Consider the following 16,876-nt stretch of genomic DNA (forward strand, 5'->3'; position numbering starts at 1 on the left):
AGGTGGCTAGAGATTGCCTGTCGTACCTGCCTGGATCCATGCCCACTACCGAATGTACTTGCACCTTACCTAACCCAGATCTTGATAGCTGATTGCAGTGCCAGAGTGTTCATCTTGCAGTGGGCGACTTCCAATACTACCTCCCCAGTGCAACGGTTGGATTACAGTCAACTTCATCCTCTGAGACGAGAACCTACACTCGTGACCATTCCCTCCGCTGTCAACCTAGCCACTACTTTAGTCTAAGCTCCTGCTACACTATACCTTATTCACCATTGCGATTCTTCTAAGAACACGAGTCTCTGAATTAATTGATCATCTGGCGGGTTGACCTTCCTCATTCCGAGACCCGCTCTCCAAATCCACTCAACCCATCACTGCGCGGGGTAGGTACTAAGGTAACATATCTTGGGGTACTTTGTAGTTGTCAAGTCGCCTTCCAGCTACCTCTGTACAAGGGGCTTACCTTGCTCCAATCTAGTCGAGTCTTCCGACCATGCTTCTTCACCGACCTTCACCTAAAGACATGATTGCTCACCAGCTTTGAGGATCTATTTGCCGAGTGGGGGGGCCAACCATGGTCTTCAATATCTTTCAAGGACCACCTTACATACAGTGGTGTACCACGACCTATCTATCTCTACCTACACCCCTCATAGTTGCTATGCAGCCGCCTTTCCCGTATTGTACATGAACCGGCCCGGTGCCGATTACGGAGCCGTCCGACTGTCGGTAGCGAGATACTGATTCCTGTTACTACTCGTTGGCTAGCCGGGAGGGGGGTGCCAACTAAGCAAGCTTAGTTGGCCACAAAAGTGTGAGACGGGATAAAAGTGTGAGACAGCCCCGCACCGATCGGTGTCGCGATTTCATCACTTTTGCCCGCCAAAACCAATGAATTCTAGGACACCAATTAGTGAAAATCCAAGTAATCGTGTCTAACTTCATTATGCCTACCGATATCAATCTCAAGGCTGCTCGTGCAGTCGTTCTTTCGCGCCAACACTTCCAAAGCCGCTCTCGTGATGCTTCCTCACAGGCAAAGAAGCCTCTCTCACTTCGTGAAGCTGAAGATCGATATGCCGGCTCTGCTCGAGCATCTATCGCCCGCATCGTGAAGAGGCTTGAGGCTGCGAATTCCCTCGATTATAATGATGTTGTAGAGCCAAAGATGGGCCGCCCGCGTATACTCACGGATGCGGAAGAAGAAGCTATCGTCACATATATTATGTGGATGGATAGGTCAGGTCTGCCGGCTTCCAAGTGGGAAATAGAGGATGCAGCACTTACTTTGCTGCGCCGCCGTGATCCTGAGGCGAAGCCTATGCATAAGATGTGGTACACACGCTTCCGTGAGGATCATCCTGAGCTTGCGAAATCGATATTGAAGTCGAGAGAAGGATCGCGAGCAGAGTATGAGGAGGCAGGCGTTGAGGATACGCAGGAGTGGTTCCAACGACTTGAGGAAGCTATTCGCATGAAGAATATCGGCGCATCGGAGACCTGGAATGCAGATGAAGCAGGAGTTAGAGTTGGTATGTTACGGGATAAAATGGAATGCCTTGTCGTACGCACCAAGAAGAAAGCTTATACAGAGGTATATTCTCCGCAAGATCGTGAGACTTGCACAGTTATCGGCTCAGGCAACGCAGCCGGCGATACAACTCCTCCTTGGCTTATCTTCAAGTCGTTTCCAACACTCGAGTGGGCATATATCGATGCAGATCCTGATATACACTTTGCACAGTCGGATTCGGCGTTTTCCAACGCAGCAATAACGCTGGAGTGGGCGAAGCATTTTAACCGCTGCTCTTGGGAGAAATCCGCAGCTGTGAAGAATCGTCAGCTTGACTTCGAAGAGTGGTTTGGATGCAATGAGCAGCTGCAGGATAAGTATGACCGAGAATATACTCACGATGTGCCGCCGGCTTCATTTCACAAGAATTCGGAGGAGCTGATTTGGCGGTTGCTCGTTATCGACGGATTTTCCGGGCACGGCGCCTTCGAATTCAGAGAATATATGATCAAGTTCAATATTCTCGTTGCATTTCTTCCTCCACATTCTACGCATATCCTGCAGCCGATGGATGTAGGCGTATTCCAATTCCTGAAGGATGCACATCAGAAGAAGCTTCGCGATGCGTTGCGGAAGGGAGATCTCACCTTTGGCCGCCGTGCCTTTGCGGGGGCTTTTCAGGTATGTGCCTTCCAGTTGAGCCTTCTCTTAAATTCGTGCCTTTTCTCACCAAAATCAGGAGATCTTCAATCTCGGCTTCACAAAAGCTCATATCATAAGAGGCTTCGAAAAATGCGGCATCTTTCCTCTCACGCCCCGACCTGCGATAGAATATCTGCTTCGCAAGCAGCTAGGAAAGAAGAAGACCTGCACGCCCGCTCATGCTTCGCTTCTGCCGTCAGAAACACGCTTTCTGAGCGCTTCCGTCACCGCTGAGAGCATCGGCGAGAGATATCACGATATCCTCAGTTCTCCTACACGGCAAGGATTAAAGCATATCCGCAACATCGTTCACGAAGCTGTATTGCTAGAAGATGTTATTCAGAAGTACGTAAACGACCGCAAAACGCGTATCGAGAAGCGATATCACGAGAGAAAGCGCGGCAAGCGTGCAAAGACTGTATCTAACCTTATTCCTCTAGTATCACTGCAGGGACTCCGAGATCAACAGGAGGAAGCTATCGCGGAAGATTGTAAGAAGATGCAGAAGCAGGGAATCCGCAATCTCCGATCAGATCTCATTAAGGAGATGGATCGCCTCAAAGATGAGTGGCGAGCGGATAAGAAGCACATCGTGAACGGATTTCCCAAGAATTTGCGGTTTAAGCAGTGGTTGGAGCACACAGGGAAGAAGGATGACTATCTATCGATGGATACACAACGGTCCGCTATGACCGATGCACTCAAAGAAGAGACTAACGGCTATATGATAGATACTCAGCTTCCTGACGAAGTCCGTGAGTCTATTCGCAAGGCACAGTTTGCACCAAAACCGCTCAACGAGGTAGATTTCAGCGCACTCCTTCACAGCGATGATACAGTCGATTTCCGCCTCACACACGAAGATCCTGATGAGGAAATGGATGAAGAAGAGGATACTCTTCCTCTCATCAATGTTGCCGCACACAAGGAAGTCGTGATAGCCTCATCGCCGCCCAAGTCCCCGAGCTTGCCGCCGTTGCCCGACTATGACTCCCCTCCTCCCTCCACGCCTTGCCCTTATAAACACCAAACGCAGCTACGTGAGTCACTTCGTGAGCTCATCAGAGAGGGAAGAGCCTTCGCGGCAGGAAGCCTGAATGGCCAGGATAACACGGATACAGCATAATTTGTAGGGACTTCAGTTTCCCGGGCCACAGCTCTTTGCCGGCCGCCCCAGTCACTTCCCCCAGCCTGAGATAGTCAATACATCGCGAGAAGCTTCAAACTTCGTTTTTTTCATCAATTTAAACCTATTCCGACATCAGAAGAGCATCTAATGATTGATTTATCGGATTTCGCCACCCAGATGTGATCCTTGTGATCGTCTCACACTTTTATCCCGTCTCACACTTTTGTGGCCAACTAAGCTTGCTTAGTTGGCACCCCCCTCCCGGCTAGCCAACGAGTACTCGTTACTTTCAACATCCAGAAGCTTTCCCTTTTGGGCAGGTTAAAGGAGACAGAACGCTATAGTGGTTTATATACACGCATCTAAAAAGTTCTGGGCAAGTCAAAGGAGATAGCATACTATAGGGATTTATATACACACATCTATTATTCTTTGGGCAGGTTAAAGGAGAAAGTACGCTATGGCGATTTATGTATATACACCTAAAAGGTTTTTTGGGCAAGTCAAAGGAGACAGCGTGCCATGACGATTTTGATACACACATCTAAGAAAATTTCAACAGTTCTTACTTATCACAAAGACGAAATGTAGCCTTATTTCACCCTGGCAAAGTTCTTTACTCAATTTCAACCTTGATGCCTTCGTGAGCATCGACGAGGCCACCATGCTCCATGCCGTCAAGTCGCCAATCTAAGGGTGAATAACCTGGCTCTTCTACCAACTCATTAATCGCGTTAACCAAGTCACGTAGATGCATCCGGATTCCATGCCCAAAGGAATAAAAAAAAACACGCTGTCCAATGTAATGCCAATGCCGTGCTCGAATCACAAAATCAATGCTCGCCATGCTCCAAACACCCTGTTCCACTGCAACTTCATTCATCCTTCTCATGTTCTCGCATGTACCTCACAAACATTTTCTTGTGTGTCTAAAGAACCCCATTAGTATTGCAAAAATAGAAGAAATAACAAGGACACTGACCATTCCAGCATATCTACCATCTTTGAGGACACAGATATATCGCAGTCCCAGTTTTGAAAACAACTCATAAACCAAGTCCATTGGCGATTTGATGTCCAGCGCAACGGGCGCCTATTCTGTTAGCTACTATTTAGGTGGAGATTGCCACAGTACAACTCACAGGATCAATATACGGCGTAAAATCTGTCGGATCATGGGATTGGTCGTCCTCGTCGATGCTGGGAACTCTATCCATCAGGCACAGATTTGTCGCTTCGTCTTCCAGCTGATCGAGAGCGTATCCGAGATCAGGCGCAGGAATAAGCCCGACCAGGATACCGTGTCGCACAATGGGCAATCCTCCGTCGAGCTCACCGGCTCTATGCAAAAGTTCAAGTTTGACTCGTAAGCTGGTAGCAGGTACTACTGGCGAATTCGTTATGTCAATGATCCGTTCTTTTCGAATCCTTGGTACAATATCGGCCAGATCTCCTGTAAAGATAGGCTTATGTTTATTGTCCAGGAACGGGTACGAGTTCATGCTGGTAAGAAGGTCCTGATCAGATTAGTTGCTGGTCAGCTGTGGGGGATAAACTGCACACTCACATAGATGCTGTTTGGTTCAATGGCATCCGAGGTCCATTTAGCCACCAGAATGGCTAGCGAGAATGGCAAAACATAATCGAGACTACCGGTAAGCTCAAAGAGGATGACGGCGAGTGTCACAGATAGTCTCGTTACACCACACATGGTGGCACCGGCTGCAATGAGACCATACACACCAGGTTGGATGCAAGAACCATCTCGACTGAAAGCGCAATCTCCCCAGATACCCCAATCCGGAACACGTAGGACAGCCCATTGCACAATATGACCGACGATGCGGCCCATCAGACCACCAACAACCATGGACGGCACGTAGATACCGGCAGGGACTTTCTGTTTTACGGATCAGTTTATGTTTTTGCCTGTTGGGTTGAGAACTTACAATTCCGAACGTGATCACCGTCAAGAAGCCCTTGATCAAGAGTGCCACAAACAAATGGGAAAGGATAGGGGGAATTTCGTCGATAGAACCAGGACACAGAGCCCTTTCTTCCCAGTCAATGTTGGAGCCCTCGCAAGGCGAAGCCAAATTCAGAAGCAGTTCGGCGACCGGAAGCTTTGTCAAGGAGTTCCAATAGCTCATCAATCCTGTCACCAAAGCAACAAGAAGTACTTCCAACAAGGGGTACTTCTTGATCACCTTGATCTTTCTGAAGGATTGAGCCCAATACTTAGAGGCTTTGATGAACAGAGCACCCAATGCCCCTCCAATAACACCGACGAAAATGAAGGTACCGAGCTCGAAGTATTCCCAGTCGACCAGATATCTGACTTCGAACATCACAATCTTGTGAGTACCATATGGATTGAGGAATTTGAGAGACAAAGCGGCAACAATGCAGCAAAAGAAAGTGCGGAACAATGTCTTGGCTGGAAAGAAGTACGAAACCTCTTCTAAGCCAAACAGTACACCGCCCAAGGGAGCACCAAAGGCAACAGCAACTCCTGCAGCCGCAGCAGCTGAGATGATCTCTCTTCGCTTGCCATCATTTCGATCGTATTTTGAGAAGATTCGGCATGCAATGTTGCCCACGCAGGCGGCCATATGGACGTAGGGGCCCTCTTTTCCGAGACTCATACCAGATGCGACACTCAAAATCAAGGCTACCAGTTTAACAATCAAAGTCCTGGCACCAAGGAAACCGTGCAGAACGAAACCGCTCAGGATGACACGAACTTCAGCAACTCCACTGCCAGCCGCTGAATAGTAAACCATGGGCGGGTTCTCAGGTTTGGGCTCATTTTGCGGCTGAGGTGTTGATGTCTCGCTTTCGTTCGAATCGTCGTATGTCTGGTGAACGTTATCGACCGCCAGGTTCTCGTCAAGAGTTGTCAATTGGTACGCTGACGGAACAACGGTCTTGGTCCACAGCGCCATCCAACAAGCAATTGCAGAAAGACCAAGGACAAAAGCCATATAAATCACAAAGCTGCTCCAGATCTCCCCAAAGGGGTTATTCAGCTTGTATGACCACGTTGCCCAGTCGTCGCATGTAATGTCGGGACAGCATCTCTGTTGACAGCGTCAGTCGACATATTTCGTAGTAGAAGACAATGCCTCGCACAACGCCTTGCCTCCAATCTACTAACCTTTTTGTTAAGATACCAACCCCTGGTGCAGTAACCGTCCTTGAAATCAAAGACAGTAGATTCAGCAACATCGACAGTGTAGGCCATCAATGCGACAATGAAGCCACATAGAGCGCTCAAGATCCAGCCTTGAGCACCGTCAAAGATAACGCGCAGCCTACCCCAGAAGTCCTTGCGACTTCGCAGTTCTTTGACTCTGTAAGAATCGGCGATGGCATCGTGGACCCAGTCGGTGCTGGTGAATTGATCGTACCACATGCGCTCGTCCGGGAAGATGGTGCCCTTGGATTCGGTCAAGGAGGACTCGTGCCGATCTGAGAGGGCATTAACCAGTCTCGAACTCCAAGAGGGATGTCTGCTGTGATTTCGCGAGCCATGATAAGCACCTGTATAAAGGGGAATAGATTAGCAAGATTCAAGATGGTACGTGTGCCATGGTGTTACAAACCCAAGTAACTGTGCTCCCGCGATAAGGTACCCCTTTGCTGACGACTCGAGCTTGCTGTGCTGATCCGAATGTGCGATCTTGAAGTCGTGAGCAAAGGAGTTCGTTCATCGAGTTCGCCTGAGGAACGATTTCGGGGCAAGGGCTGGTGTCGGCGGGTAGTTCGTGGTGAAGGCGGCTCGGAGCCATCTGGCTCTTGTCCTGCCATGATGGTGGAAACGAAGCTCTAGATAACGTAGGTATCAGTAGAAGAAAAAATAGAACCGGAGTGACAAGCGATAAAGGCAAACACCTAGTTTGAAGGTGATGAAGAAAGAGGCCAGGACGAGACGATAGAAAAAGAATAAGCAGAAGCAAAAACAAAAAATGAACGAAATCAGGACAAAAGGGTGATCTGCTCCGGGTGTCTATCTCGATGCCCGTGCTTGTCTTGCTAAAGCCTTGGTGGTTCGTCAGTTGTCACACCGTCACCTTCTCAGGGTCCAGGTGACCCTCGATGGCGGGATGGTGGAGGCGCGCCAAGCGTGACGGGAGCTTGAGCTTGAATCAAGTTGGATGGGATCCAATGGATGGCGGGGTGAATCAAGTTGGCAGTAAAAGGGAAACAGCCAGAAAGGAGTGGTGAAGCCCAGGGATAGGAATGTATGTATGGATGAATGAATATTGGTAGAAAGCAAAGGTGCTTCTGAATGCTACCCAGCTGATTCTTGAGCTTTCCGTAGGCTTTGTTTTTGTTCTTTCCTCTCGTCAACTATCAACTGCCAGATTCGGAAATAATTACGCCGAGCATCCAACTCAGTGACCTATTGGTCTAGGCTGTATGGATCTCTACCGTAGGTACCTCCAGTAGGCACTTTTACTCCTGGTCTTATCCAAAGCTCTTCGCTGTCAGGGATGGATGATTCTCTGCATGTGTTGACGCGGGGCACCAACTGAGACAAAAGATGCAAAGAAGAAGTGCACAGGTAATTATTAATTACAGGCAGAGCAAACTGGAATAAAGAGATCAGGGGGCTGCCACACGACATTGAGGTACACGAGCGGTCTAGTGTAGGAGGTGCCTTGCTCTACACGATTAGGCTTCAAACGTGCCCGAGGTGCCTATCACCAGCCGGGGCGATGGAAGTCCTTCAGCATTTCGTCATCGCTACAGCGTGCATCCACCATGGTCCCAGTGATTGACTCAAGCGATGTGAAAGGCCACTTTCTACTACAGGCGGCTAGCGTCCAGCGCTTGTTGCGCATGGAATTGTTAAATCGAAGTTTGGAAATGCTTGTCTTGGTCTTTATCCGAAACTTGGGATACACCAACTCTCTGTGATGTGGACTCGATAGTACATGCAGATACTCGATTGTGTCATTTGCACAAGTTACGTACAGAGTAACTGATCCTACGTCGCAATCTAAGGTACCTCTTGAAATTTAAATGCCCAGGCAGCGCCGTCTTTGTTACATCAAAACAACTCGACTTCCATTAGAAGAACGCTTGGCGAAGTGGTTCTGACAAGGGCTTATTTCAGGGCGGACGCCTTGGATCCAGCGAATCATCGGTCATTGGCCGACATATTACAAGGTACTGTTACTTGCCGAACAGCTCTTCTGATCAAGCTCTCCAAGCTGAGGCATTTCCTTGATTACCAGCGCCCGTCCGTGTAAGGGCCCAAATGATAGAATGTCTCAGTAAGAGTATGCGCAGTCGTTGATCATGTGTACTAATGTAAGCTGAGACTAGGTACCAGAGGTGGTGTGCTGCAAGGCCGATGGATCGATCTGATAGAACGGGCTAACCTTATTGCTGGGTGGGTGTGGCTGATCGGGCGTTGGAGTGCTGTGGCGTTGTGGCTGTGGGTGAGCTTGTCTTATCTCTTATCGCCTAAAATTTCAAAAAAAGTTGCGACTGCGACCCGTCTTCGCAACCATCCATATTTGGTTGACCAAAACTCATCACCTTCCTTTTCCCTCCACATTGTCTCGCCCCTCCTAACCCTGCGAACATGGCCAAAAAGAGAAAGGCCTCAGGGCGTAACAATGCGCAATCAGGCCCAAAGGAACTTGACGCTTCAGATGCCCGCCTTGGGCCTATCACCACCTACGAAGATGTTGCCGATTCCGAAGACGAGTACTTTATGAACAGAGACCAAATACTACTTGACGATGAACCAAACTCGAAGCGCCGAAGGAAAGAGGACGATGACATCGAACTGTCCGACGAAGAAATTCTAGGTTACGAGGACTCAGATTCCGAAGAGGACGACGTTCAGGATGAACAGTCGCGCAAGACCAAAGGTTCAAATTCCAAGAACGCCGTCTCAGACGACGAGGAGGGTAGAGAAGAGGAGGAGGAGGGTGACTCTGGCTGGTGGGGAGCCTCGCGAAACGACTACTACAATGCTGATAATATCGAAACCGAGGCCGACGCTCTCGAAGAAGAGGTAGAGGCCAAGCGCCTTCAGCAAAAGAAGCTTTCCAAGATGGCTGAGGAGGATTTTATCTTCGATGGCGACGAGTGGCTGGCTGAAGGTCAAGAGGATGGCGAAGGCGAGGAGACAGTGACAGAGGTCCTCAAGGAGGTCGAAATTACGGATGACATGGGACCTGAGGAGCGATACACACTACTCAAGAACCGCTACCCCGAATTTGAGCCACTCGTCAAGGAGTTCCAAACCCTACAACCCGCTCTGGTGGATCTCCAAAAAGCAGCCCAAGGTCTTTCGGGTCAATCGCTGGAGGCTGTCAAGTATTGGGTTGCTGGCTGCTATGTCGCTGCCCTTGCCAGCTACTTTGCCATCTTAACATCCCCCGCGAGAGATAACTCCAAGGTTCAAAAGACCATTGACCCCGCCGAACTACGGGATCACGAGGTTATGGAGACATTGGTTACTTGTCGTGAGGCGTGGCGAAAGGTGAAGGATCTGAAGTCAACCAAGAGTACCGACGACGATGTTATCTCAGAAATCGACGACGACGCTCTTATGCAGGACATGGAGACTCTGGACGCTGAGGCCAAGAAGACGAAGAAGAGCAAGAAGGCATCTAAGCAAGAAAAGGCTGCCGCCGAGAAATTGGCACGAAAGCTTGAGAAGGTCAAGGTTGGAGAGGCTGCTGTTGCTGATCTCTATGACCTACCCCTTCCTGGAAAGAAATCCAAGAAGACCAAGAAGGTCGCTGCCATCGAGCAAGATGGCGACAACTCCGACTTTGGTGAAGAGGACGTTCTCGATGAGCGTACTGCCGCTGAGAAGGCCGCTCGCAAGAAGAGTCTCAAGTTCTACACTTCACAAATTGTGCAAAAGGCGAATAAGCGTGCTGGCGCTGGAAGAGATGCTGGTGGTGATATGGATATTCCTCATCGTGAACGTCTTCGAGACCGTGCAGCCCGTCTTAATGCCCAGGCCGAGAAGCGCGGACAGAAGGGCTCCAAGCTGGGAACAGAGTTGGGCGATAACAGCGACGACGAAGACACCAAGACAGCCAAGGCCGTTCGCGAAGACGAGGATGAATACTACGACATGGTGGCACAAAAGTCAAAGAAGAACAAGGAAGACAAGGCTGCTCGCTATGCAGCATACGCTGCCGCCAGCAAGGCCGACCGAGTTGTAGAAAAGGAAGAGCTTGGCGAGGATGGCAAGCGCAAGATCACGTATGCCATCGAGAAGAACAAGGGTCTAGCACCCAAGCGAAGCAAGGATGTCAGAAACCCTCGTGTCAAGAAGCGCAAGCAGTACGAGGCCAAGCAGAAGAAGTTGAAGAGCATGAAGCCCACTTGGCAGGGAGGCGAGCCCAAGGGAGGATACCAAGGAGAGCTGTCTGGTATCAACACAGCTGTCGTCAAGAGTACAAGACTATAGATTTGGAATGTTTAAAATACTTGTTAATAGCGTTACAAAAGAAGCTTTACTTTTCAGTTAATATTCTCATTGTTAGACCCGTAGGTTGATAATGCTGTGGTGTAAGTCTTTTGGCGGCCTGGTCCTTGCATAGCCCCGCCAAACTCCACGTTGCTTGAACAGCTTCCCTTAAACAACCAACCATCAATGTTTCTCATCCAATTGCCAACAATTCGGCGCAACTTGATGCAACAACCGTACACTTTCGAACCGATGTCTGTGTAGAGACAACAATAATCACATAATATTTTGCTGCTTACCACAGCTACGGATCGACAATGGCCGACATCGACACGTCCAAGTTCACCTCGTCCGCCCAGGTCTTCTCGCCGAACAATACCCTTCCCCAAATTCGCGCCATACACAAGAGCCTCCATGTTGCAATCGAAGAAAAATCGACCCGTCTGCGCACGCAGGTCGGGAGCTCCTATCGTGATCTTCTCGGTACAGCGGATACCATCGTGCACATGCGCGATGACAACGATGTCGTCCAGGAGCTTTTAGGCAAGATGGGTGGCCAGTGTGGGAGAGCTGTGATTGGCGCCAAAGCTACGGGCCTTGCCAACTTTGTCGCAAAGGAGAACAAATCCGCAGCATCTATTGCAGCACGCTTGAGACTTCTTGACGCCTGTGTACTGGTCGTAGGACGGATATTGAAGGGCGGCGGTGGACTGGGCGATAATATCAAGAGGGGAGACAGACTGGTACTCTCTACTAAAATTCTTGTTCTCAGTCGGCTTTTGATCAAGAGTTTGTTAGACGATGCCACCAACCCAAGCAGTCGCCGAGCTATTGAAATCGCCAGAACATCCGTCAGTAAGTTGCGACGAAGACTTCTAAGGAACGTGGAGAAAGTTCTCGAGAGAGCGGGCGACGAGACAGAAAGGGAAGATGTCCAGAAAGCACTGTGTGCCCACAGCTTAGCCACCAGCTCCGGCGCGAAAGACGTGCTACGACATTTTCTTCACGTGCGAGGAGAGGCAATGGGCCTTGCTTTTGACGTGGACAATAGTCGCAAAACCAGCGCCGAGGACGTTGTCCAAAGCCTAAAGCTGTACTCAAGAACGCTCCTTGACGTACAGGCTTTGGTACCGGGCCGTTTGTCACTGGCTTTATCCGGGCTGAAAAGCCATCCTTTGCTAGCCGACCCAAGTCTGAAGCACCTTGAAGGACTGCGATTGGACATTTACGAACGTTGGTGCGATGAAGAAATCCAGTACTTCACGCCTTTTGTAAGACACGATGACCTTGACGGAAGCCAAGCTCGCCAGATGCTGTCTGCATGGTCAGAGAAGGGATCCGGAGTTCTACTCGACGGCCTTAGGAAAACTCTGGGTACAATGTCAGAATTCAAGTTGATCATGGAACTTCGAACAAACGTTCTGGAGCTCTGGATTCGAGATGGTGGCAAGGCTAAAGGCATCGACCCATCGGAAATGCAGGACTCTCTGCGTGAGGCCATTAACTCACGCATGCTTGAGGTTCTGGATACCAAGGTCAGCAAGCTTCGCCTAGTCGGCTCCGAAGTATCTGCCGCTCTTGGGAGATGGAAGGACGGCATCACGGATGAACATGTAAGCATCTGGAACGAAGAAGGTTACGACGAAGCTCTTTCTGGTGGTGCTGCACCGTTCGTGCAGGAGGTTGTGTCTCGTCTCTATGGCCGCAACGATGCTGTTTCCAAGGCGGCTCATTCATATAAATCGTGGTATCATGTCATTGATGATGTCAAGGAAGTTGTTGAGCAGCTTAGACGGCAACGCTGGGACAATGATTATGACGAAATTGAGGACGAAGAAACGATCGAGGCTAGGCAGAAACTTCTGAGCAAAGACGATCCGCAGATGCTGCAGGAGAGGCTCGATACTACACTTGACAAGTCTTTCAAGGAGTTGGAAGATCAGATACAAGGCTTGTGGAACGAACGTGCTGAATCGTCAAAGAATGGGAGGGTCGCCATGTACTTCCTCCGCGTTATGCGAGACATTCGACACCAGCTACCAGAGCGCCCATCTATCAGGACGTTTGGCCTCAAGATTGTCCCTTCGCTACATGAAAATGTGGCGGTTGCTGTCTCAAAATCTGCGCTTGATGAATTTGCTGCTCAAGGTATCACTCAAAGGGTTGTGGTGGGTAGGCCGCTCTGGGATGGAGAGCCAGCACTACCAAACCAGCCCTCACCGGAGGTTTTCCAGTTCTTAAGGTCATTATCTTTGTCAATGTCAGATGAAGGGGTCGACCTGTGGACGAAAGCGGCCGTGTCGGTAATGAAGAAGCACTTGACCCAACGGCTGTGCGAAATGTGGGAGAAATCACTAGCGGAGAATTTTGCCGAGGAAATGGATATGTCTAACAAGCAGGACGATGACGATAGCGAGCCGAAGAAGGATGATAAAGACACCGAGAAAGAGGGAGAGGATGGTTCCGAGGAAAAGGGTAGCAATGCCGAGATATCTACAGGAGATGAAATCCCTGGCAACAACGAGACGAAGCCTGGACTAAGCCTTGAGCAGAAAACAGATCTCGTGACGCAGTGGCTCTTTGATATCTCTCTCTTAAGACATTGTATTAGCAATGCAGAGGAAGATTCGAGCGACCCATTCCAAAAACTCGAGGACAGGGTTTATCAACAGTCCAAGCTGAGCAATGCAGCAGCAAGGCAGCGAATCTCCAAATCGGCCAACGACTTCTGGCAACGAACGAGTTTACTGTTTGGTCTACTAGCATAAAGGATCCGCAAAGCTTCGTGTCAAGGGCCCAGAAAATGGATAGAATATTAAATACAAAACATAATGAAAGTGACTAGACCATCTTTTCCAAATCTTTTCTCATGGCAAAGAAATAAGATATCATCGCTAAAACAAAATGGAACACCAAAGGTCGTTCACACGGTTCAGCAAACGAGGCAAAGATATTGGAACGACTTTTTATCAAGTCCATTGTGTCTACCATTCTTTAAGTATACTTGCAAGCAAAGCGACCCATCCACACCCTAATGATACCAGACTGACCAACAATAATGATGCCAAAACAACCCCGACCCCCACGCATGATTCTCACTGTGTAGCTTTCGTCCGAATCATTGATACAATAAAGACACCCTTTCCTGACTACCAGATGCCGGAGGCTCCCCATTATGCCTGGCTAGGCGCGCGAGTACCAGGTCCCATAGGGGGGCCCATGGGGCCTTCCTGTTTCCAGTCCTTAGGAGTGTCGAAAACAGCAGCCAACAAGGTGAGGAGAATGATAAGGAACCTATGCAATTCGGTAAGCAGATGTCAAGAGTGGTAGGTTAGAGAGACTTACAGGGTGATGTGGGCAAAGATCACTGCTGCCGAGCCCAGGCGCCATCCTGAAGCAAAGGGGAAGAGAAATGTGAGAAGGGTTGTTGTCCAGGCCAAGTAGAAGATAGTCAAGAAGGCGACGGTGAACGTCGCTGCTATCTTGAAGATATAACGAGCGAAGTGGTGCTTGGGATGCTTGGCCTTGGTGAACAGGAGCAAAAGTGTGATTAGAGGCAAGACCCAACCAAGGAAGCTGAGGAAAGACAGAAAGACGAATGGCACGGAGGATGTGTCGACGTAATTCATGGGATTTTGTACGAGGAGCCCTTTCTCCTAGATGGGGCGCCATCTAGTCCCGTGCACACGATTTTCAGGGCTCCTGATGTAGGTGCTCAGGGTCTTGTTATAGTTGGCCGCAGCAATGGCAGTGAGGATGAATGTAATAAAGCTGGTCAGGCTGAAGAAGAAAAGAAAAGCCTGGAGGATTGTGTGACCAGCATCGCCCCCAGCTCGAGGCTTAGGTACAGGGCCTGGACTCTGCATGATGCAGGCGCACACGCAAATCTGTGAAGGTAGTAAAGGGGGTGAAAGGCGATGGTGGGATGTGATAGTGCAATGAAGAGGAATGCTGTTTTGGATTGATGTAAGCGACTCAACAATGTTGGATTTGTACAATAGATAGATAAGTACCAGCCAAAATATGGTGAGGAGGATAGAAGAAGAGAGTTGGAAGAAGAGAGAAGAGGGGGGATGATGTGGTTTTATCCACCAGCGAGTGACCTGAGTGCCTTCCTCCGAGTGGAATCTTGTTGGGGAAGCAGCGGCACTTGGCAGTCCATGATGAGAAGGCAAGAGTAGCAGCAGATCTTGGTAGGCTTCGACTCGCACCTTCCTTTCGCTTCCACGAACCCAAGCGTGATCGCCACAGAAGACTCCAAGGCGACTGTTACTTCCAATAAGCAGTAGATGATTCACTCTATGTGAGTTTACCTACCTTACCTACCTAGGTAAGTACCAGATTCAAGGAAGCGAACCTTCCTTTAGAATCAAGTCCATAATGCAACCATAGTAGGTGCCCGAGAGACTGCCGAAATGGAAAGTCGTGATGATCTTCCAGTGTATCTAGGTGAGACCTACCTACCTAGGTAGTATTAGGACGTCAGGATTGACGGCCAAACCTAGAAGATGAGATAAACGAGACACTTAATACTGATTTGGACCAGCACACGGGCTACTTTGCTTTGATATCCTAACCCTCCCTTAGAGGACAATTCTTCTGCTACCCAGTAGGTGAAGTAGATTGGTGATAACGCAAGTCATAATTCAGTACAAGACATTGCCTTCCCACATACGACCAAAGCTCTTAAAAAACACGGGGTCCCGTCTGCTCCCCCATAGTTAAACTGAGAAGCGCTGGATTAGTAGTTGGGTCGGTGACGACCAGCGAATTCCCGGTGTTGTATGTGTTTTTTGCTTCTCTTTTTGGTCAATTAGAGATTAGGTAGTTAAGGTTAGGCATCGTTCTGTTGGCTGTGAATCTTGTAACAGGTACCTACTCAAGTAGAGCAAGCAGAGGCAATTGTATTCCTTGCTTATTGACGTTAGCTACCTATAGTTTGTGCCTCTTGGCACCACTTGCTAGCTTTGCAAACTCCTCTTGCGGCACTCCCGTCAAGAATCTCTCCAAGCCAGCAAAAACCTCATGTACGTTCTGCGTGTGCATTATATCCATCTCGGGTTTCCTCAGCAGCTTCTTGATCCCAATCAAACTGTCTCCATTGAGATGATCTCCCAGCCTCTCATCTACCTCATGCAACACCCTCGCCCTGAACTTGGCATCATCGCCCTCGTCGAATATGGCATTTACAAATCCGCAGCGTTCCAGTTCTTGAGATCCGATGCGACGGCTCATCAGAAGTGCTTCATTCGCTCGTGCAGGTCCAAGGCGTAATGCCAGAGCTCGTGACGCACCGCCCTCGGCGACAAGACCGATGGATGAAAATGGCGTAAGGAGGAAAGTTGAAGGGGCGCAGTATATGAAGTCAGCGAAAGCGACCAGAGCAGCTGTGAGTCCGATAACAGGGCCATTGAGGCCTATGACGAGAATCTTGGGATGAGTTGCAAAGGCGTGGGTGATGTTTAGGTTGTTGGCGACAAAGGTCTGCAACAGCTGTTTATGCGAATCATTGTCTTCTCCGGGTGATTTTCGAGTGATTCCTACATCAGCTCCTCTTATGGGCGTTAGCACATTGCGTTTCTTAGTTACGAGGTATAGGTATGAGAATGGCATATGGTGTTCCTTACGCTGAGAAAAATCGACCCTTGGCCAGAATCACTGTAGTGAAAACCTCATCATGAGTAGCAATCTCTCGTAATTTCTGTGCAAGGTCGTAGTACTGCGCGCCAGTAAACGCGTTCAGCTTCCGCTCATTATGAATGGTTAGAATGGCTGTACGACCACGATACTCGAGATCGAGAATGGATTCTTCTGACATGTCGAAGAGCTTCACAAAAGAATATAAGGAGAATCAAATCTGAGAAAGATAAAAAAGAAGAATTTCAAACATCAATAAATGAAAGAGCAAAGAACCAGAGCGTAGAATAAGCAGTCGATACCGTTTTCTTATAACACAACGACATTCAGTACCTTAGGGTAACGACTTATATCCATGGTCATTCATTACCCCAGACAGTGGCGGGGAGGATGGTCTCCACAGCAGCCATCAAGATGCCTCGGCATGGACATGGGGATATAG

General features: G+C 49.1%; 5 protein-coding genes across 5 annotated transcripts; 2 read left to right on the forward strand and 3 right to left on the reverse strand.

Annotated features, from left to right (window-relative positions):
• Positions 1–4,056: 4,056 nt before the first annotated feature.
• Positions 4,057–7,454, reverse strand: B0J16DRAFT_151942 (chloride channel). Its single transcript, XM_046122072.1, has 7 exons — positions 6,953–7,454; positions 6,505–6,890; positions 5,297–6,427; positions 4,915–5,247; positions 4,490–4,864; positions 4,330–4,440; positions 4,057–4,276 (listed from the first exon to the last, which is right to left on the reverse strand). Exons 1-7 carry the CDS (start codon positions 7,155–7,157, stop codon positions 4,223–4,225), a joined length of 2,595 nt encoding a protein of 864 aa, XP_045981151.1. The 5' UTR covers positions 7,158–7,454; the 3' UTR covers positions 4,057–4,222.
• Positions 7,455–8,841: 1,387 nt separating this feature from the next.
• On the forward strand, positions 8,842–10,841 carry B0J16DRAFT_344216 (Sas10 C-terminal domain-containing protein). The gene has a single exon (XM_046128160.1). It carries the CDS (start codon positions 8,944–8,946, stop codon positions 10,795–10,797), a length of 1,854 nt encoding a protein of 617 aa, XP_045981152.1. The 5' UTR covers positions 8,842–8,943; the 3' UTR covers positions 10,798–10,841.
• A 130-nt stretch (positions 10,842–10,971) lies between these two features.
• B0J16DRAFT_344217 (uncharacterized protein) lies at positions 10,972–13,639 on the forward strand. The gene has a single exon (XM_046128161.1). It carries the CDS (start codon positions 11,115–11,117, stop codon positions 13,563–13,565), a length of 2,451 nt encoding a protein of 816 aa, XP_045981153.1. The 5' UTR covers positions 10,972–11,114; the 3' UTR covers positions 13,566–13,639.
• Positions 13,640–13,779: 140 nt separating this feature from the next.
• B0J16DRAFT_373307 (uncharacterized protein) lies at positions 13,780–14,812 on the reverse strand. The gene is made up of 2 exons (XM_046130524.1): positions 14,143–14,812; positions 13,780–14,091 (listed from the first exon to the last, which is right to left on the reverse strand). Exons 1-2 carry the CDS (start codon positions 14,424–14,426, stop codon positions 13,971–13,973), a joined length of 405 nt encoding a protein of 134 aa, XP_045981154.1. The 5' UTR covers positions 14,427–14,812; the 3' UTR covers positions 13,780–13,970.
• A 742-nt stretch (positions 14,813–15,554) lies between these two features.
• B0J16DRAFT_344220 (ClpP/crotonase-like domain-containing protein) lies at positions 15,555–16,752 on the reverse strand. The gene is made up of 2 exons (XM_046128162.1): positions 16,425–16,752; positions 15,555–16,351 (listed from the first exon to the last, which is right to left on the reverse strand). Exons 1-2 carry the CDS (start codon positions 16,613–16,615, stop codon positions 15,730–15,732), a joined length of 813 nt encoding a protein of 270 aa, XP_045981155.1. The 5' UTR covers positions 16,616–16,752; the 3' UTR covers positions 15,555–15,729.
• Between the last annotated feature and the right edge of the window lie 124 nt (positions 16,753–16,876).

Source organism: Fusarium flagelliforme, assembly GCF_020744385.1.
Source record: "Fusarium flagelliforme strain FIESC 12 MPI-CAGE-AA-0113 chromosome Unknown B0J16scaffold_5, whole genome shotgun sequence".
NCBI classification, from domain to species: domain Eukaryota; kingdom Fungi; phylum Ascomycota; class Sordariomycetes; order Hypocreales; family Nectriaceae; genus Fusarium; species Fusarium flagelliforme.